Here is a 23,218-nt window from a genome sequence, read left to right as displayed (position 1 = left end):
GTAAAAGTTAAAAATGTTTTTATTTTATTTTTACATGCAAGTGTTTGTGTGAAAGTGTTAAATAAATCGACAAAACTGTGATTTTTTTGTTTACATTTTAATCACATTTTGCTATTAATTTTAAGCAGATGTTTCAAAGACACTCACTCAGCTCACACTCACTGTTCCTTTAAATAGTCTAAACCAGTTTCCCCTGTTAATTTGAAGTCTATACAGTGAGTTGCAAGGAAAATAATCAGGTGATCCAAGCACATATGCATGAAATAATTAAAAATTCAGACAAAATGTTAGTTGCTTACTTATAAACAAGAATCACTTTGACACAACAAATACATTAATTCAATTATAGTAAAATATACACAAATAAAACATGAGTATACAAAGACAAGTCTTCCTTACAGCTGTATATCTCAATTGCAATGTGAACATAACTTTATCACAAATCCAAAGAGAAGACATACATAATATTAACAGCATGAGAGGTTGAGATGCATGTCCAGGGCAGATGTCAGGTAAAAAAAAATTAATCAGCATCTGGATGTGCAGCATTAACTGCTCCATATGAGAAGATTTTGGGTCCTGACAGTAAATGCTGGCCACGGATTCTCTCAACTCCAGGCTCCTCCCGAATGGAAATCTGGAACAATTGTGGCAGCAGCAGAAAGAGGGGTGGAGTATCCCACAGTGCAGTTCTGCAGACCCAACATCAGACATTTCCAACTGTAGCGAAGAGCCTTCCCCACGTTCTGTAAGACAAACATAATGTTGAAAAAAACACTCATTTAGAATTTGTAACTAAGTCAACAAACCATTATAATGATATTTAATATATTCATATTGTATAATAATTCATATACAATTTTATAATAATAATATTATAATTATGTGTGTGTGTGTTTATTGTATGAACCATACATTACATAAACAAGGGAATTAATACTAAATATTACTAATTATTGCATGACAAAAAGCAACACCTAAGGTAAAAAATACCCTAAATTTATATAAAAAGATCTTGTTCCCTTTTATTACTTTTTTTTTTTTCAGAACTGTGATGATTACTTTTTTTTATTTTCCAATTTAAATTTGTGTATTTATTTTATGTGATTTACAGTTTATTTTTGGATAAATAATTGACTTAATTAAAATGAATAAAAACAATTTTAAACATTGAAAATGACAAAGGATTTTATTTTGTGAATTTCTAAATAAAAATATTACCAAAGCGCTCACAATGCTTTGGTCTTTTTTTGTAAATCTAATAAACAAATAAATAAAAAAAAACAACATTTTAACAAATGGATTAAAACGCAATCCAATTCCTAACTATTTTCATTCACAGATCCAGGAGATTTAGCCTGTGCCAGCAGCAGCAATATTATAGAATTAAGACTTTGAGTGGTTTAAATACTGGAATTCCAAGTAGACAATTTAGCTGGATTAAACATAGTCTTTATCATTTTAAACTGCATGTAGCTTAGTGTCTTTACATTAGTGACTGTGACAACAGGCCAGAAACAGGATGCACTGCTTTATCCTGTGGGAGGAAACATTTGCTGCATGACAATGGATCACTGCATGTGATCTGAATGACTCCTTCCTCCCAAAATAACAAATGACTGACTATGTACATGGCCCTAGTTGTTTTTCAAATCATCATGGGCAAAAACAAATGCTGAGTGAATGCAATGTAGGCTAATGGTAAAACATAATGGAAGTAAATTGTGTCTCATCCTTTGCTGCATTTTTAAAGAAATCTTTCATTCATGTGCTTTATGTTTTCCAAATGTAAACATTTGGTGTTCTGTAATGTTTTGAGTTTTGGCCATAATGTTGCAATAGAAAAGTAAAATCTATCCTATTTGTGGTTTCGCCCATGCAGTGAAAATGGCAGGGCCCGTATAAACCTGAAACACTGGCGCAACTGGACGAGCAACAGAAAATACTTATTGTTGAGCCCTGTATTTCACTTTATGTTGTTGAAAAAGTTGGCCATTAGCACAAAGGTGCTTTGAAGAAGAAGAAAAAACAGGCATGATAGGCTATATTTTAAGTGGATTACAGTGAGATGCCATGTTTGCTAAAGATACTCCATTTACTCAGTCTCAGCAGTTTAAATTGGCTAAGTCTGATAAGGAAACAGTCTAAGATGCCAAACAGGTCACCTGTCTTGATCTTTGATCTTGATCACTTGATCTTTGACCTAGTCTAACACAGGGTCAGCAAATTCATTACAAGTCATGTGCTTGTTTAAAAAAATATATAATAATTTTTGTGGTTATAATATTCAAAGCATTAACTGAAGTGAGAATCTCTGCAGAATTTCATAATGAAAATTCCCTATATGGAAAATAGTTTATTTTCTTTTTTCTTTTCTTTTTTTTTTACCATTACTGAATAACACATGACAACTTTTCTGTTGAATAATGTCACTTCTTTCACTCATGCACTGGTCATTTGGAAACTCCAAAAAACAGACTTAAAATCAGGATAACAAACCATTGTTAACAATTTCATCCCTGATAAAAAGTAATTAAATAAATATATAAATACATAAATAATAAGAAAATTAACATTAACAACTGCAAATAAAATAAAATTAAATACATTAACAACATTTTCTACTTTGACAGTACTATTGGAATATTGTCTGTATCCCAATAGTAACAATATATATTAATGAAAAGTTAGTAGTAGGAGTAGTTAGTAGTGAAAATAAAGACTAGTCATTGCTAGAGTTCTTAGTATTTTACTTTACTAACAGTAATCTAAAATAACAAGCTACTCAAAATTCAAATTCAAATAAATGCAGTTCTTTTAAAAATGCTGATCATCAAAGATCCCTTAAACAAAATGCATAAGTGGCCACAAAAATATTCAGTACCACTGCAGTGCCACCACAACAACACTGGTGAAATGCACATTCTTTCAAAAACAAACCAAAAGTAACGGCCTTAAACTTTTGAACAGTGTGGATTAAAACGCCCTTTTTCATGTTACCAAGTGAAAATATTCTTCCTACCTTTTTGTATTTTTTATACTTTTCTTTCTTTTTCGTTTTCTTTTCCTCCTTTAGTCTGTGTTGGCTGTCATCTTCCACTAATTGCTGATATGGAGATCTCTCCGGCTGCAGTAAAGTGAAGTGCGGATCTCTGGGACTCTCTGCCGGCTGATCGAGGCTCTGCTCCGGTGAGCCGCTGTCGACCTGCCGCCTGTATCTGACACCAGTGTCCTCAAAGAGTCCAAGCCGAGGCACACAGAGAGACTTTGGCTTCATGGTATTCACAGGAGCGTGGTGTTGGTGTACTCTGATAAAGCTCTCAGGACTACTACGCACATCCTCCAGAGCAGCTCTGCAGTGTTTGTGTGTGTTTGGCTGGACTCCAGCTCTGATTGACTCCATCACATCAGGGGGGAAAGTCTAACAGACTGAGACTGGTAGCTACAAACTCTTGTTGATTGTCCGACTCTGGGGTCAATTAAGTATAATCAAATCAAATTAAATTTCCATTCTGTTGAATTCACTAATTCACTGGCCTACACTACAAGATAATTAGTTGTGGAATGTAAATCACTCTAGTATGTTATTGTTTGATTTTAGACAATGTTGACACTTTGCAGGTACAAAATAGGCCTGAAACTTTTTCAAAAAGTTAGAAAAAATATATAATGATATCATAAACGTAGGCCTATTTCCTATAAATGTCCCCAAGAAGAAATAAAGCATATTTGATTGATCTCTTGTACTTAACATGTTATTTGTTTTATTTTATTAAATACAATTTGTATTTAATGTATTAAAAAAAATCATGGTACAAATGAGTTGAATGTGTCTGGATTTATTTATTTTTATTAACTTTCATTTTTTTTAAATTCATATATATGTATGTATTACATCGTTTTTGTAAACATTTATTGGAAAACGCTATCATATGAAAGAGGAGACCAATAGTAGACTAATTAAACCATTATTCTCTAAACCAGAACCCGCCCCTTTTGACCACGTGATCATTGACTGACAGGAGTGAAATCACAGAAGCGAAAGTAGAATAAGCGGACATTTGGACATTGGCAGCTTGTTCGTAAGTACTCATAAGTTTCTTAAAAATACGTCAATTTAATTAGACTTTAACGTTTAAAAGGTAGCTTATAGGCTATTTAAATTTTACAATCGATGATTGCCAGCCATGATGAGCCATCTAATAGCCTTGTCTACTTTCATCTTTAATTTCTGGCGTTTTTATAATTAGATGACTTTGTTTAGTAGGCTAATAGTGAAATGTTACATTTATCTCTCTTAAAGCCCGTCTTTTACTCAGTCCAGACTCCAGACAGCATACCATAAGCATCACTATCGAGTAGGCTAGTAGTAGCCTAGTCAGTAGTCTCAGCAATAATAATAATAAACTTGCTTAAAATGCACGATATTAGAAGGCAAAAGTTCTTTAAATATACTCACTTACAATTGCATAAGGAGTGACTGAAAAAAACTAAACAAAACAAAACTTTGCCATGGTGTCAGTCAAAAAAAATGTGTTTACTGGTGTAGTCATCATGTTTTAAATTACACAGTGGCATATTTCTTAACAAAACTCACACATACAAAGAAATAGATCAAGCCAAAGAAATTTGAGGGTTTGAGACCAACAGGACGTAACGCCCTACTTTTTGTCTTTTAATGTCACTTTAGTTCAAAAGGGGAGTATGATGCAACAATGCTTTTTTTAAGCATGGGTGATGATTTTTGCATGTGATGTCCTTAAAATCACATGGCAGTAAGTGTACATGGATTTACACTTAACAAAATTATAAACGCAGCACTTTTGTTTTTCCCCCCATTTTTCATGAGCTGAACTTAAAGATCCAAGACATTTTATTTTCATACACAAAAGGCGTATTTTTATCAAATACTGTTTACAAATCTGTCTAAATCAGTGAGCACTTCTCCTTTGCCGAGATAATCCATCCACCTCACAGGTGTGGCATTTCAGAAGCTCATTAGACAGCATGATTAATGCACAGGTGTGCCTTAGGCTGGCCACAATAAAAGGCCACTTAGATCTTTGATTTTAGCTCATGAAAAATGGGGGCAAAAACAAAAGTGTTGCATTTATAATTTTGTTCAGTGTGTATACAGTATATGCTCAGTATACAAGCTCATGTTTTTCAAAATGTGCTTAAAAGAATTACTAATACAATCTCAGCACTTATCATCACCCAACCTTAAGGCTACTGTAGTGTGACATGATGTTACTTGTAAAAGGGTGTATACAATTTAGCTTTTTAAAATTGTATACACCCTTTTTACACCACGGCCACTTTTACTTTTTTTTTCAAACAAAACCCCACATGAATGTACGAAACTGGTTTCTCCAAATATACTTATTGTGGTTCCTCATTTTGTAAATTGCAACATAAATGTTCACATTACACCATTTCTAGATAGTCTAAATTATTTAATATATTATTTTGAACTTATTTGATACTTAGATTTAATCATAATTTCTTAATATATGTTCAGATGGGTTATTTAAATAAGTGGTTGCGATACATAATGTACTTGCAACATTCTGTTTTTTTTCCTTATCTTTTTCCTTCCTCACTTTTGTTCATAACATTCTAACATTTTGAAATTCTTGTTTGTAGTCCATATCATGTGTTTGTTCACTAATCACTCAATATATATATATATATATATATATATATATAGATGTAAGCTGTTGATCCATTGGACAAGTTTAACTGAAGAAATAGTGTGGACCGGTGAATTTTTAATGAATCTGACGGATTTAAGCATTGCATATTCTGGGACTCCATGGTGAGAAAAGTGTGGTAAAATGTCTTTTTTTTATTATATATGAGATAAATGATTGAATGAACAGATTTCTAAATAAAATCTCTCATTCAAGGATGGTTTCACGAAATCAGCCAAGCCATGTTTCTTTAAAAAGTACCAGTTCAATGCTGGATCCAATTGATTTGAAAAGGGAACCTCTCTATTTAGAACGAAGGTATGAATGTCTTTGATTAATAAAAGTATTTTATTTTTTGTTGTTGTTTTTTTTATCTTACCAACCTAATTTTTTATCTGTGTGAGAGTCCAGTTGTCAATATATTTCCACAGGTATCACAAGAACAATATTCCGGTCTCTACAGTACAGTCCAACTCAGCCATGGAGAGTCAACAAGACTATAAATCAAGACTTAAATTAAAATTCCAATGCATTCACAATGACATGTCCAAACAATCAGATCCCACATTCCTGAATGACATTTTCACAGAGCTTTACATCACTGAAGGGGAAAGTGAGAATGTCAACAAAGAACATGAAGTGAGAAAGATTGAGATGGCGTTGAGGAGAAAAACCACAGTAGACATTCCAGTCAAATGCAATGACATTTTTAAACACTCACCTGAAAAAAACAGTCAAGTCAGACCCATCAAATGTGTGCTGACTAAGGGAGTTGCAGGCGTAGGGAAAACGGTCTCGGTGCAGAAATTCATACTGGACTGGGCCGAGAGCAACGCTAATCAGGATATCGAGTTTGTGTACCCCCTTCCGTTTCGAGAGCTGAACCTGATGAAAGCTAAACAGTTCAGCTTGATTGAGCTTCTCCAACACTTCAAAATGGAAACAGGCTTTGTAGATGGTCAGAAAAAGCAAAAAGTTCTCTTTATCTTTGACGGTCTAGATGAATGCCGCTTTCCTTTGGATTTCCAGAACAACGCAAAGTTGAATAACCCAACTCTGCCAGCCTCTATTGACGTTTTGTTAACCAATCTCATCAATAACACACTGCTTCCTGATGCCCTCATCTGGATAACATCTCGACCAGCAGCAGCCAGTCAAATCCCTCTTGGGTATATCGACCTGGTGACTGAAGTTCGAGGGTTTACTGACCCGCAAAAAGAAGAATACCTCAACAAAAAAATCAATGATGAACACCTCTCTGGCCGTATAATTGCGCACTTAAAGTCGTCAAGAAGTCTGTACATCATGTGTCATATACCAGTCTTCTGTTGGCTCTCCGTTACGGTGCTAGAGAGATTGTTCAATGAAGCGGAAGATGGAGAAATTCCCAAAACTCTCACTCAAATGTACACACACTTTCTTCTCATGCAAACCAAAGCGAAAAACGTGAGATACGCTAAAGGCTACAACCCAGGCCTGGAGGATGACGACATGATTTTAAAGCTGGGTAAACTAGCCTATCAACAGCTAAAAAGTGGCAATCTGATATTCTATGAGGAAGACCTGATGGCTTGTGGGATTGATCTGAAGGAAGCCGTAGTGTACTCCGGAGTTTGCTCACAGATCTTCAGAGAGGAGTCCGCAATAACTGAGAACAAAGTGTACTGTTTCATCCATCTGAGCATTCAGGAGTTTTTGGCAGCCATGTATGTGTATGTCATGTTTAAGCTCCACCACAACAACATTCTTGATCATGAAGTGCATCAAGAGGCCACCTTGTTTGAGTTGCATAAGTGTGCCATTGACAAGGCCCTACAGAGCGAGAATGGACACTTGGATCTTTTCCTTCGCTTCCTTCTGGGCCTTTCATTGGAGTCCAATCTGACCCTTTTACAAGGCGTGCTCTCTCAATCTGTTAGCAGAGCCTGTCAGAGCATTGAGGAAACAGTTGAATATATCAAGAGGATGATCGAGGAGACATCCTTGCCAGAAAAGTCCATAAATCTGTTCTACTGTCTCAATGAACTGAATGAACTCTCTCTGGTCAAGGAGGTCCAGCGCTTCCTGAACTCTGGGCATTTTTCTAAACTCTCCCCTGCACAGTGGTCTGCCTTGGTTTTTGTGTTATTGACATCAGAAGAGAAGCTGGATGTGTTTGACTTGAAGAAGTACGTCAGATCAGATGAAGGCCTTACCAGATTGTTGCCAGTTGTCAAAGCGTCAGAATCAGCTCTGTGAGTTCTTGTTTTGACTTTTCAGATTTAAAATGTAAAATCATATTTTTTTGTATTAATTATACCTACATTATATTCCAGACTGGGTAATTGTGGACTTACTATGAGATGCTGTAGAGCTCTTGGCTCCACTGTTGGGTCCAGCTCTTCAAATGTACGAGTGCTAGATCTGTGCAATAACTCCATTGGAGACAAAGGACTGGAGCTTCTGACAGCCGGACTGGAAAACACACTGTGCAATTTACAGGAACTGAGGTAAAGCTCTTGGCCATGTGTGTGTGTGTGTGTATGTGAGAGAGTGTGTGTAAATATATATTGAGTATACATACCACCATTCAAAAGTTTTAAAATGTTTTTGAAAAGAAAATACAGTAAAAACGGTAACATTGTGAAATATTATTCGATTTTAAAATACCGTTTAAAATGGGTTGTATTTCTGTGATGAAGCTGAATTTTCAGCCCATTACTCCAGTCTTTAGTGTCACATGGTCCTTCAGAAATTATTCTAATGTGCTGTTTTTTGGAAACCTTGATATAAAAATCTGGATTCTTTGATGAATAGAGCGTTCAAAATAACAGATTCTAGTACAGTACAGTCTGGAACACGCAAACACAAACAAGCCGAAATGTATTGTTAAAGATGCTGCTTATTAAATATTTTAGATGATATAATAATGTTTTAAGCTGCCAGGAAGAGTTTACTCTCAGTTCCGGTTTACTAACAGAATAAATCTATTCCGAATGAATTCCAATTTCCGAAATCAGTGCTGTGTCTGGGCCCATCAGAATAATTTTGTAATGTCCTCAAAACAATAATTTCATATTGTGTGGATTCATATTTAGTCCCACTTGCTCTTGAAAGATTCATGATGTGATGTGTTACTGTTTCCTTAGGCTCTCATACTGCAGAATCACCACACGCGGCTGTTCGGTTCTGGAATCAGGACTGCTCCCAAATCTCCCCAACCTTAGGGTGCTGGACCTGAGTGAAAACAGTTTGAGAGAAGCAGGAATTAAGATCTTGGCCAATTACCTGAGGAATCAGCACTGTAAACTTGAGAAACTGAGGTAAACATCCCTCCTCTCCCCACTTCAGTTCATTAAAAGGCATCAATACCAAATGTAGAATTTGTTTGGTCCTTATGATCATTGCATTATTCATAGGCTCAAGGATTGCAGAGTTACACCTAAAGGCATCTTTGCGATAGCCTCCGCTCTACAGTCCAACCCATCTCACTTAAGAGAGCTCGACCTGCACTGGAACAACCCAGGAGATGATGGAGTGGAGAAGCTTTCAGCTGTAATACAACATCCTCTTGCCCGGCTTGAAACACTTTGGTATGAAATGTTTTGTCATATAGATATATACTGTTCAAAATTTGAGGTCGGTAAGATAAAAAAAGAATATAAATTAATAATTTTATTAAGCATGGATGCATTAAGTTGATTAAAAAATGTAAAAAAAAAAAAAGCAGTAAATCAGCATATAGAATGATTTCTCAAGGGTCATGTGACTGAAGAAGACTGGAGTAATAATGCTGAAAATTCAGCTTGCATCACAGGGATAAATTACATATTAAAATAGAAAACATTTCATTAAATTAACATAATATTTCACAATATTACTGTCTTTACTGTATTTTTGATCAAATAAATGGAGCCTTAGTGAGAATAAGAGACTTCATTTAAAAATATTATAATTCCCGACCCAAAATGTTTGAGTGGTGTAAACATAAATCTCTAATTAAAATGTCTATTTTTCCCACCCCATAGGTTAAGTTACGGTTTGCTCACTGTGAAATCCTGTCAGTCTTTGGCTTCAGCTCTGAGGTCCAGCTTCTCAACCCTTAAAGCTTTAGACCTGAGCGGCAACGCAATATATGATGAAGCAGTTCAAATGCTCTCAAGTGGACTTGGAAGCCCTCATTGTAAAATAGAGATTTTGAGGTAAGGGTTTCAAATCTCCATTTAAATCCAACACACAGCAAACACTTGAAGCAATTCTTGTCTTTTCAGGTTGGCATTGTGTGAGATCACAGAGGTGGGTGTTGCTGATTTGGCCTCAGCCCTCGTTTCTAACCCGGGTCCTCTGAGAGAGCTGGACTTGAGACAGAATCAAATAAAGGATTTAGGTGTATCAAGACTTGCTGAAGTAGTGAAGAACTCCAACTGTAGGCTGGAGACGTTATGGTGAGCAGAACCCAGCATTGAGACTTTCAATATAGTGCTTTCAAGGTAGCTGTGCATAGAATTTCAGTCTTGAGGTACGCATTACAAGTAACATGCATTATGCATGCATTTTGAGACAAAACAATGACACTGACATTTTGCTGTTAGTGCAAGTAGCTTTCAATTAAAACAGCTCAATAATGCATTTTAGTCTGAGACTAGGCTTAAACCTTGCTATGAAACTGAGGGTAGATGTACACTGTAAAAAATATTGTTGGTTTAACTGAAAATTTTAATTCATTGAAATGGAAAAATTTAGTTTATACAAGGAGATTGATTTAATCATCAGAAACTAAAAATATTATGTTATCTGAACCACATTAATTATTTAAGTTGATTTGACAAAAGAAAAAATGTTGTATGTACAAATCATGAACAATTTTTTACAGTGTATTTTTAAAACAAAATCAAGGAGTATGTTAAATGCAAAAAATAACTTCTCAATAAAAAACACCTGCAAGGCCTGGAAGAGAACAACAAATTCATATAGCACAAAACTTTCCATAAAAGTAACATAATTAGTTACTTTTTTTAAGGGAGTAACACAATATAACTGATTACTTTTAAAAGTAACTTTCCCCAACACTGGTCTTAGGTGTGCTTTTTTGATTATGATGTCAGTTGCAGTTGGACTTCTTTGTTTAGATGCTGAATTGTCACTGTTGAATTGTAAATAAACATCTTTCATAACAGTTTAGGAGACAATGGGATCACAAAGGAAGGTTGTGCTGTCCTCGCTGCTGCTCTAAACTCAAACCCCGCTCATCTGATGGAGCTGGACCTGAGCAATAATGAGCTCACAGACGCAGGGATGAAGCTCCTTTCTCCTGTCCTGAGGAATCACAGCGGCAACATTGTGAAATTAGAGTATGTTGTCTACAAATACTCTCAATAACATTCTAATATAGCAGAGAATAATTATGTGTAATTATTAAAGATTTTTTTTAAGAACTGGTTTTATTTAACTAGGATGCATTGAATTAATCAAAAGTGGCAACATTTTTTTAAATAGATAAAGAAATTTAAATAAATCAAATATAAATAAAACAATCCTGAAAAAAATATGGTTTCAAGACTGATAATAATAATAATCATGTGACACTGAAGACTGGAAATTTACTATTATTATTTTAAAATATATTTAAACAGAAAACATTCAATTGTGATAAAAAAAACTTACCGACCCACAACTTCTAAACAGTGAGATATGATTTTTTTTTTATGATAAAAAACATCTCTCTAACATTGTTTTCCATAGTTTGAGCCAGTGTGGTTTAACTGTGGACTGCTGTGATTCACTGGCTGCAACTCTTGTGGAAAAATCCTCGAGGCTTAGAGAACTGAATTTGGGAGTAAATAATCTACAAGATCTGGGAATTACAATCCTTTGTACTGGATTGGAAAATCCACATTGTCAGTTGGACACTTTGAGGTAACTCTACATCCAAAATGTTTCTTTCATGGAAGTTAATTGTGATTTTTATCTAAAATGCAAGAAGATTGTATTTTACAATTTTCTTTGATTAATGATGCATGTTCTCTATAGGTTATCCAACTGTGGGATCACAGGAGAAGGTTGTACTATTTTAGCCTCTACACTGAGATCTAAGCACTCACTTTTAAGAGAGCTGGACCTGAGTGAAAACAATCTCACAGATTCGGCCGTGAGGCCACTATCTGTTCTCCTGGACGATCCAGACAGTAAACTAGAGAAACTCATGTAAGTAGTTGATTTTTTTTTTTTTTGATTTTATGAACACCGAACACCAACAGCTAGTGTGTCATACAAAATACTCAAACTTTTTTGCTGAGCTTTACTTGTGTGATGTTGAATGTAATAAACTTTTTTTTCTTTCCAGCTTGTATTAACTTCAGACCTGTGTGTATCACGGAACAGATCAATATTTGATGAAAGTAGCCGAATACTGCCATACCTCACCGCCGATTACTGCACTTCTTATTATTAGTCACTATGACATTTTCAGATGTATTATTTTTTTAAATCCGTTATTTATATTGTTCATATATACATACTACACTATTATATGCTGGTACGAAATACTGAACAGAAATTGGCATTGTTACATAAAATGTTGTCTACACACTTTGATATTTATGAATTAGCAGTTTCAGAAACTAAAGAAGTTAAAACTTTTATAAATGTTACAAGTTGACTGATGCACTGCTGTCTAACATGGTCAATATTTATATTTATTTTCACAAGTCACTCTCAGAACTCCTTGGTTTATGGTCATTAACACACACACTATTTAAACTGTACAGTTGTTAAACCTGTGTCATTATATAGACCATAGTGTGTCATTTGACTGAATATTTAACATTCTTTTTAAAATTTGTTATTCTTTATCCTGTAAAACTTTACGATTGTATCAATAAACCGTATAACAAATAAATGAAAGACTGCCTGTTATTTGGTGTACGCATCTGTATTCAGTCCCCAACACTTCAATTTAAATCAAGTTATCACAAAGAACAGCACAGACCTTTTCCTTCCAAACCTTTATTTTACACAAAACAGCATCAAACATGTATTTAATGTGTTTTTCAATTCCTTCCATATTAGATGAGACTTGGGACAGATACTTTCCCCCTCATAACACACAAAAATGGAAATATTTACAAGAAATCAGGTGGACAGAAAATACAGACAAACTTGACAGCTGAAACTGAAAATTTCTGATCCCTAAGAGGGAGGAAAGATATGTTTTCATTAACATATAAAATGTACAACATGAACTCAACATCTACAGTTTTCCATCCATACTGAGTTGTGATGTGGCTGAGATCTCATACATCAGGTAGAAGCTGATGCTTTGTGTGGAAGGTTGTGCTCAAACTGAACGAAACCTTTTGTTGCTTGTAGAAGAAAATTTTCAGTTCCTCAACCTTTGCATAGAGACAGTGGTGCGAGTTGCTCTCCTGAGCCAATCTTAAAAATGTTGAGGTCAAACTCAGACAGGAAAAGCCTTTGAAACTCGAGCTTTACCAGTAGAAGGTTTTAGTAAGGAAACTGGCTGCTGTGTTTAGCCAGCTGCCACCGGCGTCTTGTTTAGCACCAGTGCGAGACACTGCGCGGTCGAGCTCTTTCTCTGGACTCTCGTCCTCGGGCAGGTAATCTGGCAGGTGGGAATTTTCTTCCACCTTAGAGCCAGAGGTGCTGAGTGGAATGAGAACCTGTAACCATAGTACAGCCATGTAAATAATAAATAACATAATAATAATTATAATATTTTATATTTAGATAATCATATCTATATATATATATAGATAGTGACTAGTTTAAATCACTGTATTCCACTGTTTTCAGGAAGGGTGTTTATGAATTTATAGCAGTTATATTACAGCAGTATAAAATATTTATTTATCTATTTATTAGCAATTATTGTAAATGAGCAAGTCGACCCAATAAATCTAACAAACAAAATTTTAACTTTTGAAAATAAAAAATGTAAATACAATTGATATTTTTAAATTAAATTTTAATGTAAATAAACAGTAAAATTTTATTTATTAGGGTTGTCAAACGATTAATCGCATCCAAAATAAAAGTTTGTGTTTACATAATATATGTGGGTGCACTGTGTATAATTATTTTATATATATATATATATATATATATATATAAACCCATGCGTGTATATATTTAAGACATATTTTCATGTATATAGATTTATATTATTGATATTTTTTCTTAAGTATACATGCATATGTTTTTATATATACACAAAATAATTATACACAGTGCGCCCACATATTTTATGAAAACACAAACTTTTATTTTAGATGTGATTAATCGTTTGACAGCACTATTATTTATATTAATTATGTACATCTAATTTAATGATGACAATGTCAAGGCATGTAAACATGTAAATTATGAAGTAACATTTGCATTAATAATACACAAATTATTATTTAACATTTATAATTTATTCTTTTTTATTTTTATACATTTTAATGTAATAATTAGGATTTATAATTAATTATATAATATTTAATTATCTTTTATTTGATTACATTTTAAGAATGTACACGTAAAATTGTGACCCGACCAGTTTAGCATCAGGATATTGTTGAGCCATGGGTTATCATTCACATGGGTTATCATTCTCAATGTAAATCATATTTAAGTACATACTTAAAAGCAACAGCAACACCCACCTCTTCTCCATTTTCATTTTTCACCACCTGTTTAACTGAAAGCCCTTTTGTGGCAGCAATAGCAGTGGCCAAACTCTGAACAAAACATTCGCTCATTAGTTTTTCACACACATAATGAGAACAAATTTGCTTTTATTAGTTGACTCTCTCTATGTACCTCGGTGGGCAGGTCAGCACGGATGCGTACAGTACATCTCTTTAGTGCCATCTGGAATGTGAAGCTGATTACACCTTTGACCCTCAAAAGGGCTTCTTCACAGACACCTCTCTGATCCTGTCAACACAATACCACATGTGATTTCACCCAGTAATGTGCATAAATAAGAGAGAAATGGTTTACGATCCAGGTACAATTAACAAAGAGCATGTGTGACAGCTAGATATAGTACGTACTGCCCCATCCAAGCCTTGTATGTGCAGGGTCACTGATTTTGCTTTCTTGTTTGAGCTGTTGATGAAGAACTGTGGTTTGTTGTTCCTCTTCTGTTGCTCTGGAGTCTGACAAGCCCGTCTCTGTGTTTGAGCACTCAACACTCCATACACCTCTTTTGCAAGGTCTGTAATATCCAGCGTCATGTCAGTCCTTCAAACAGGGGGAAAAAGATATAAAACATAATTAAAACTAGATTTTAAGAATAAGGAGAATGAATGGATTGTGCACAGTAATACAACGAGAAATTATAATAGTCAAATTTGATTTTATGGTAGATAGATCTTAGATCACTTAACCTACCAGTAAATAAAATAAAATAACAAAATCACCTCTCCATCAGTGTCTCCAGGCTCACCATCATGCCAAGCTCATTTTTCATGGTGTTGATGTTATGGGGCGCTTCAGCCAGGTACCGCAAAGTCTGAGAAGACATAGAAAGAGATTAGTACTTTAAGAGAGGCGGCCATAATACACCCACTTGATTTTAGTTTTTGGGCTTTTGCTAGTTTTTTTACTAGAATAGAGTTTTTATGCTAAAAGGTATATATATATATATATATATATATAATGTTGTTGCAGCTCCTCTTGTCCCAGTCTATTTGTTCTGGTCTCTATGAAGCACCACCTTTCAAAAAGAACAATTTGCTCTGATTGGTCTGCTGGACCAGTGTGTTATGATTGGTTGTCACACCCCTTACCATAACTGCAAGTTTCAACATACTACTAATGCCAATCAACCAGGCCTCATAGACCTTTTGCTGTGTAATGTGAATTGTTTAAATTGGGGATATTGTGACGTGTACTTTCCTGGAAGAAAACTCAAGACTACAATCAAGGGGTTTCAGGGAGTTCAGAAACTACAAAGATTAGTGTACCTGAAGGGTGGCAAAAAGCACTTTGGAGTCTTTATGGTCTAGAAACAGCACTAGTCCGGGAAGGCAACCCTGGTCTTGAACAATCGCCTCCCGATTCTGTGGTTCTGATGCCAAGTCCCGCAGCTGTGTGACTACTGATAATGCGTCCATCATTTTTGTGGATGCCTGAAATAACAAGCGATATGAAGACAAATCATTTAAAACATCTGATAACATAGATTGCCTTTTAAAAGTTGATCTTATACTTTCATTCATTCACAACAGATCTCTTTGTTTTCTCATTGATTTTTATGCATTGTGATCATAACTTTTAATTTAAATAGAACATTAATAATAGACCCTTTAAATAGTATATGTACTATATGGTGGCTTTGGGAGCATTAAACCATGTTTTTGTGTTTTATTCTATAGATAGAGCTTTGACACCTCTTTCAGAAAGGGCAACAGCTTAGGTCACGTGACCATTGACACAATTGTATTTTCTGCATTTTTAACCATGTGTAAAACAAATATTTTGAGTCCTTCTCAAAAGTAATTTTGGTCACAAGTGGAATTAAAATAGTTAACAGAAAACATGTAATTACAACACAAAAGCTGAAGACACTAAGAACACAATCAGTTCCTTATCAGTAACGTTAGCTAACGTTAGTTAGCATGGTAGCTAACGTCACATATAGCTGGAATTCAGATTCAGGTTTTGCGAAACTTTACATCTCTGTAATTGAAAGAAAATATATTTGTATTCATTTTAACCTTATTATATGTCATACTTTGTGCGATATGTTTATTATGAAACTATAAAATTAAAGTGTACTCACCACTGCCGTTAATTTTAACAGCCCTCAAAAAACAAAACTTCCCACTGCTTCTGTTCAAACAAAACGATTGGCCGAAAGAGCTGACGACGTTTCTAAATCGTTCAAGCTGATTGGCTAAAGGCTCACACCCGCCTCTCCCGACCAATCACAAACGCTCTCAAGCAAAGAGCTTTATTTGAGTTTACCTCCACGGAAAGCGTGATAGGAAGAGGTAAAGTGAATAATACGCGTATCTTTGCAAATATAAACGTCATTTTCTAAATAATACTATGCTAATGTGTATTAATTAGATCGACGCGCAGATTAACGTAACGTTATAGGTTTGACATACGCGTATGTTTTTACGCACTCAGTGGTAGGATATTGGCTGATGCTGATAAGTAATTAGTGCTGTGTAACAGTTAATTACGCTTCTTTAGCATTTTATGCCGTATTTCCACCTTATTTCTTCTAACGTCGAACGTTTTAACTGCGTTTTGATGGAATTGAATGGAATGCAGCTGATTTGATCCCTCAGGTCACGTGGAGAAGGTTGCTGCAGGGTGTGTGTTGGTTCCGTTGGTCAGCAGAAATCCGGCGTGGAAAACATCAGGATACTGTCAATGTCTCTGCTGGAAGACATCGTTGATCTGCTGAGATGTGTCCTGGAATATTTTGGAGTGCCCCCTGAAATGGTAAATGTGATCATTCATTTAGTGTGACTACTATTTGCAGAAACAACTCAATAAACGTGATGTTACATGCTCAGTAGATGTAAATTGTACATGCAGCTTTTTAACAGTAACGTTACATCTTGGACACTGTTGTTGTAGTTGGTTCCAGTATGGGACAGTACACATTGTGGACAGTACCGCAGCATAGTCCGCATGATTGGGACAAACCTTCCTCTCTGTCCTCAACCACGACTGCGGTTCCAGGTACTGTTTTTGAGAAAATGTGTGTTCTGTTATGTGTTATTAAAGATCCGATCAGAAATCTTTTTTTTTTCTTCTAATTTTGAGAACGTTTCGAAAAAGTTAATTAAACAATCTACACTCACATCAGTGTTATTTTAGTATTATTTAAACTGTTTTTTTTTTAATATTTTGTGTTAGTTTTTATAGTTTTAGTCTTCATTCTTGTTTTAGAGTGTTATGTGCTTTTGTTATTTAATTTTTGAAAATCTTTTATTTATATATATATTTTAATTATAATTCATAATAGTTTTTAATCAACATCAACTCGCACAAGATAAAAACTAATTCATCTAACAGGAAAAAAGCAGCTTTTTGACATTTGTTGAAAGCACAAAAACAATAAAAATGTGTATACATCAAGTACACCTTTAATTGTATTTTTATAGGTTTTTTTTTTTTAATCCCAAAGGGGGTATTTATCTGTTAATAAAATCAAATAAACTGTTTTTGCATATCAGAGATAATATATAACAAAGTATATCTTATAACTGGGTCATTTTGTAACACAAGCATAGGTACAGGCCAGGATATTAGATGCATGTGTTCACTGGTATAAATTGTTAATGGCCTCTTCGCATGTTAAAGGCTTTGAAGGACTTAAGTGCAACTTCACTAATGTTCTGATTGTATGTTTCTAGATTCCTCTGCAGACATTCAATAGACAAGGGTATATTGATGTGTCAGTGGAAACACCAGCCATTCCTACGTTAGCGGATGTGCTTTGGCTGGTGGAGGATGAAGGAGACAGCCACACTAAATTCAGGTAGTCACTCATCAGCAGCTGTATAAACGCAATGTTGTTTATTAATAGAATGTATGAGTGCTAAATTTAGTCCTGAACATAAGTTTAGCCTGTTATGAGATTTCTTGATGGATTCTGGTCTTCACAAGAGTGTGTATTGTTTGTCATCATGCCTTTTCATTTTTACAGAACTGCCGTCCCGCTGAGGAAACACTGTGTACAACAAGGTTTTGAGATTCCGTCATTGGGGTGTGAGCGTTCGCTGTCCGTGTCTGTTCCGGCTCAGAGGAGAGGCAGAGTGCTGGAGCAGGACACCCAGCCGGAAGCCCTGCAGAAGATCTCAGCTCTGGAAGAGGAATTGGAGAAACTACGAGCACAGATCGCCATGATAGTCACAGTTCCTGCAGGTACCGTATGCTGTATGCTAATGCTGTGACTGAAAGATTCTGTAAATGCAAAAATCCTCATAAAATACCAGGAAATGTTTTGGCCACAAACCCAAATTGACTGAGATAAGATTGTAATTTTTATTTCTGTTTATAGTGCTTAAGGTGTTCCATTGTTGGTTTATGTGCTTTTTAGCATTTTAATTTAGCATGAAGGTTGCTCTGAAATCTATTCATAATAATTTTTTTTTAAATTTTATTCTTGTTTTATAAATATAGTAATTGTTTAAAAAAATATTTTTGTATTAATTTGATTATTACAAAAATGTATTAATTTACATACTTGAAGACTGTAAGTCTACTGGTGTCGCTCTTGCAATTCTAGTCAAGTCACCTTTATTTATATAGCGCTTTTTACAATACAGATTGTATCAAAGCAGCTTCACAGTGATATCATGAAAATTACACAACACCGATCAATAATATGATTAATATTTTAAAAACAAGTAACAACAAAATCATTTCAGGCTGATCTTGATTATGTGAATCCGTGACTGGGACAATGTCATTCAGGCATTACAAAAAAAAAATATTGAAGGATAGAGCAGTTAAAACTACATTTAACCCCTTAGAAATCTTGCATCCCATGGTAGCATAGATCCATTGGTCATTTCACATATGAATGGGGCGTTTCTTAAAAGGACAGCAAAAAATAATTAAGGGATAGAGAGTCTAAATTGACTGTTTATGGAGCAAATAATCGCTTGAAAAAATAGCATAAAATACTAAAAATGTATGATGTGTATATATAACCCCTTCAATGCTTCACTTTGATACCTTGTAATTTAAAAAAAATGCTTCTAGTAATAGTTATTTTATAGTCAGATTAAATGGGGAAAATGTTTTCCTTCTTTTTTAGTCCTAAGCTAATTGCATGCCTGAATGAATAGTGGATGTCAGGGACTAAATCAAATTATTATTATTTTTTTAACTTTAATGTATCATCCTGATACCTTTTTATATTTATTGCTCATGTGTTTCCCAGGTCGTGCGGTTCCTCCAGCTGATCCTGGCACTCCATGCTCTGCTCTACCTATTCCTATCCTCGCTTCCACTCCTGTCTGTCCTCTTCCACCACCACCACCTCCACCCCCACTTCCTGCTCCGGCTCCGGCCATCTGCACGCAGGGGTCCGTGTCGGAGGTGATTCGACAAAGACAGGCAGCAAAGAGGGAAAAGCTTGCACAGTGTGATCCATCTCCAGGTACAGCGCCTGACGCCCTGCCCTCCATGTTAGAGGTGCTGCGAGACCTGAATCAGGTCAAACTGCGTTCTGTCGAGAGGTATGAATCTAGCAGCTTTAAATTTGAAGCATGTCTAAGTTTAAAGATCAGTACCTGAACGTGGGTTTGTATTTGTAGATCTCCAGGTGGAACTCCAGTAAGGCGTCGGAGGAGTAAAGGCGTAGCATGTTCATCTGACCCTGCAGCTCTCATCGCCGAAGCACTGAAAAAGAAGTTTGCACACAGAAAGAGAGACGATTCGTTTGGGAAAGAGAACCACTCAGCTGAGCCCTCTCCTTTTAGCAGTCCAGACACTCCCCGGGTAGGTGGTCTTCCTCTTTTCCTCTAACATTTATTTCAGATGAGGTGGAGGTGTGTTGTTTTGACTGTTTAAGTACTCGATAAATAAAACAGCGTATTTGGTGGTACATGGGGTGGATGAAATGAGATATTTGTCAGATGGCGTCATTATCATGTTGTACAGTTTGTCAACATAATGCGCATGACTGTCAAGTTAAAATTAAATTTGACAAATCTTCTTTTTATATGTAATTTTGTAGTGTTCATTATAAATGATTTATCTGTGCACTTCATTATTTTTTTTAATTCATGTACCATTATAATCTTTAATCAAATACCTTACCCTTCCCTCCCCCATCAAAATTGGCCTCCATTTTGTTTGCAACGCCCAACCTCCAACGATCCAATCAATTCCCGAAGGACGAAATCAAGCCCTGCTCTACATTTTTTCTAATTTCAGAACTCGTATATACGTCACAACAAGGAAAAAATGACAATCTTAACTTCCGCTTCATGCCGAGTTTAACAATATGGATTTAATATAATCATGTGTTAGCCAACCAATCAAACCGAAACCGTAAGGTATCATTCAAAGTGCCATTGTACGTATTGAATACATTTACATGCACAATCTTACACCGATTTTACGTAATAACTTGACAAGATGGAAATCACTTGAATTAGGGTTAAAAAAAGAAATGCAAAAGCTGCGATTTAATTAATTAAATTTGGTGTGTGTTTCAGAGTGAAGCGCAGCACTGCATTCTTATACACGCAAGGATGTTTTCAATGGCTCAAACTGGCTCAAAAAGTCTGTTCACAGTAAATGCCGCTAGACGCTAATTCATATCTGCATCTGCTCAGAGTTTGGGTCACTTATTGTGTGCATTTGGGAAAGCAGTATGCCCCGACCATCTTCCCAAAACTGAATTGAGAAGCACTTGTAAACCGGCTGTTGTCAACAAAGGTTTAAACTTGGAAACCTGCAGTTTTCTTGCGTTGTCTTCCATCTGTGTGTTGTTGTGAATGTACACACTCTCATTGCTGTTAGTTCCGAATAGTAAACTCCTTAGATTATAGAGAAGAACATTTATTGCAGGTTTGTGGAGGTGGGATTGGAGTTTCTGAGTGCCAAAAAACCAAACATAGTTTCCCAACCTGAGAAATTGATGCTAAACTAGCAGGGAGGAGGACTGATGCCGTATTTTTGAGTGCAATAATAGCAGTACATGTCTTATTTGACCCATTAGGGGAAGTGTGTCTGTCCGGAAACTTAATATTGTTACATTTAGCCCAGCAGAGGGCAACATTTCATCACAGTGCAGCTGGAATTGGCAGAATCTAAAAAGTTTAATTATGAAAAAAAAATATTTCCCATTAAAGTGATAGTTCACCCAAAAATTTAAATTCTGTCATCATTTACTCACCCTCAAGTTGTTTCAAACAAATATTTTGAAGAATGTCGGTAACCAAACAGTTGATGGACCCCATTGACTTCCACAGTATTTTTTCCATACTGTGGAAGTCAATGTATTCTGTGTTCAGCAGCAATCCATACAGGTTTAAAACAACTTGAGGGTGGGTATTACTGGGTAAATGATGAAGTAAATTTCATTTTAGGGTGAATTATCACTTTAATAGGTGTTTATGAGCACCAATGATCAAATTAAGCCCTTTAATGCTCAGATCTTAGTACGTCTTTCTGAAACACTGGTGATCTTCTGTAAATGAGATTTTCTTGACCATTTTCTAAATCTTTCCTACACTTATGTTGGTGTAGCACTATTACACAATACTTGGACTGACACCTTGACGTTTAGAATCAAGTTGAGAATGAAGTTTTAAAGATAATGCATTGTGTGCTGTTGTGACTGAGTGTCGTATTGGTTTACAGATTCTCCATCACACCAGACGCAGCCAGGGACGCATTCACCTTTGACCCTTGACCTTAAAGTCTTCCAGAATCAAAGTTGTCATGGACTGATGTGACGGACCGATTTCTTTTCAATGCTGGTCTCTTTTTTTTCCTTTTCCCATTTCTCTCTCTTTCATCTGAAAACACTGTGCATGTTTTTGAGATTTTTGCGCAGGCATTGTAACTTTTGCACTTGGTTATTTTTTATTTTTTTTGTTGTTGTAAATATTATATATAGGACTTCTGAATGACTAAATCAGGTATTGATACAAGATGCAGGTTATTATGCTGAACACTCAGTTTCTTTCAGCCACAAATGTGGTATGTAAATATGGTTTGATCTATGCATTGCCTCTTGTTTTTACTTTTTTTTATTTTATTTAAAGCTAACTTGGTCAAATCAAGTTCTCACAACAACTTACCAGAGATATTTTAAGTTTTAAAAAATAGTACCTATTTTGCTATTAATTCGTTCATCCATGTGTCTGCTGTATTTCCATCCTCTCTTACACATTGTTTATGCAGTATCACTATCAGAAGCAATAAACAAGTTAGATGCCTTTCAAAGTCTTGTCTTCCACCCGTCAAGTGTGTACTAATACACAAACTAGTTTATTACACAGGTCTCTGGAATATTTGATTCTGACTGGTCAATCACACCATTCTGCTGTCTGACATTTCCTAATATTCACTGTAATCCATGGATACTTAAATAATAAGTACATTTCTCATCAAGGTAACTCAAATCGGTACTGTTTTCACATCGCTTGTACAAACCCAATTCCATAAAAGTTGGGACACTGTACAAATTGTGAATAAAAACAGAATGCAATGATGTGGAAGTTTCAAATTTCAATATTATATTTAGAATACAACATAGATGACATATCAAATGTTTAAACTGAGAAAATGCATAATTTTAAGGGAAAAATAAGTTGATTTTAAATTTCATGGCATCAACACATCTCAAAAAAGTTGGGACAAGGCCATTTTTACCACTGTGTGGCATCCCCTCTTCTTTTAATAACAGTCTGCAAACGTCTGGGGACTGAGGAGACAAGTTGCTCAAGTTTAGGAATAGGAATGTTGTCCCATTCTTGTCTAATAAAGGCTTCTAGCTGCTCAACTGTCTTAGGTCTTCTTTGTTGCATCTTCCTCTTTATGATGCGCCA

The 23,218-nt window shown here is 35.3% G+C and overlaps 4 protein-coding genes across 6 annotated transcripts; 2 read left to right on the top strand and 2 right to left on the bottom strand.

Moving 5' to 3' along the window:
* Nucleotide 1: 1 nt before the first annotated feature.
* Nucleotides 2-3,437, bottom strand: LOC120462828 (uncharacterized). Its single transcript, XM_039651522.2, has 2 exons — nucleotides 3,023-3,437; nucleotides 2-746 (listed from the first exon to the last, which is right to left on the bottom strand). The coding sequence occupies exons 1-2, from the start codon at nucleotides 3,401-3,403 to the stop codon at nucleotides 609-611; spliced, it is 519 nt and encodes a 172-aa protein (XP_039507456.2). The 5' UTR covers nucleotides 3,404-3,437; the 3' UTR covers nucleotides 2-608.
* Nucleotides 3,438-4,022: 585 nt separating this feature from the next.
* Nucleotides 4,023-12,577, top strand: nlrp12l (NLR family pyrin domain containing 12-like). 2 transcript variants are annotated; one of them, XM_039652906.2, is made up of 13 exons: nucleotides 4,023-4,082; nucleotides 5,711-5,818; nucleotides 5,910-6,011; nucleotides 6,125-7,927; nucleotides 8,009-8,182; nucleotides 8,822-8,995; nucleotides 9,092-9,265; nucleotides 9,701-9,874; nucleotides 9,944-10,117; nucleotides 10,850-11,023; nucleotides 11,415-11,588; nucleotides 11,703-11,876; nucleotides 12,016-12,577. In XM_039652906.2, the coding sequence occupies exons 2-13, from the start codon at nucleotides 5,775-5,777 to the stop codon at nucleotides 12,023-12,025; spliced, it is 3,351 nt and encodes a 1,116-aa protein (XP_039508840.2). In that variant the 5' UTR covers nucleotides 4,023-4,082; nucleotides 5,711-5,774; the 3' UTR covers nucleotides 12,026-12,577. The 2 variants fall into 2 exon arrangements, with proteins under 2 accessions (XP_039508840.2, XP_088980210.1); XM_089124084.1 differs by lacking the exons at nucleotides 8,009-8,182; nucleotides 8,822-8,995; nucleotides 9,092-9,265; ... (4 more) ...; nucleotides 11,703-11,876; nucleotides 12,016-12,577 and having other exon boundaries at nucleotides 6,125-7,931.
* An 80-nt stretch (nucleotides 12,578-12,657) lies between these two features.
* On the bottom strand, nucleotides 12,658-16,622 carry armc1l (armadillo repeat containing 1, like). Its single transcript, XM_039652753.2, has 7 exons — nucleotides 16,465-16,622; nucleotides 15,647-15,811; nucleotides 15,101-15,192; nucleotides 14,732-14,921; nucleotides 14,496-14,612; nucleotides 14,339-14,413; nucleotides 12,658-13,351 (listed from the first exon to the last, which is right to left on the bottom strand). The coding sequence occupies exons 2-7, from the start codon at nucleotides 15,797-15,799 to the stop codon at nucleotides 13,160-13,162; spliced, it is 819 nt and encodes a 272-aa protein (XP_039508687.2). The 5' UTR covers nucleotides 15,800-15,811; nucleotides 16,465-16,622; the 3' UTR covers nucleotides 12,658-13,159.
* mtfr2 (mitochondrial fission regulator 2) lies at nucleotides 16,599-22,613 on the top strand. 2 transcript variants are annotated; one of them, XM_039652752.2, is made up of 8 exons: nucleotides 16,599-16,675; nucleotides 16,982-17,138; nucleotides 17,277-17,381; nucleotides 18,059-18,183; nucleotides 18,352-18,569; nucleotides 19,594-19,891; nucleotides 19,970-20,153; nucleotides 22,026-22,613. In XM_039652752.2, exons 2-8 carry the CDS (start codon nucleotides 17,067-17,069, stop codon nucleotides 22,068-22,070), a joined length of 1,047 nt encoding a protein of 348 aa, XP_039508686.2. In that variant the 5' UTR covers nucleotides 16,599-16,675; nucleotides 16,982-17,066; the 3' UTR covers nucleotides 22,071-22,613. The 2 variants fall into 2 exon arrangements, with proteins under 2 accessions (XP_039508686.2, XP_088980211.1); XM_089124085.1 differs by lacking the exon at nucleotides 16,599-16,675 and having other exon boundaries at nucleotides 16,754-17,138.
* The last annotated feature ends 605 nt before the right edge of the window (nucleotides 22,614-23,218 follow it).

Source organism: Pimephales promelas, chromosome 20 (assembly GCF_988280905.1).
Source record: "Pimephales promelas chromosome 20, fPimPro1.hap1.1, whole genome shotgun sequence".
Taxonomy (NCBI): domain Eukaryota; kingdom Metazoa; phylum Chordata; class Actinopteri; order Cypriniformes; family Leuciscidae; genus Pimephales; species Pimephales promelas.
Note: the sequence above shows the minus strand (reverse complement) of the source record. Positions and strands in the feature narration are given on the sequence as shown.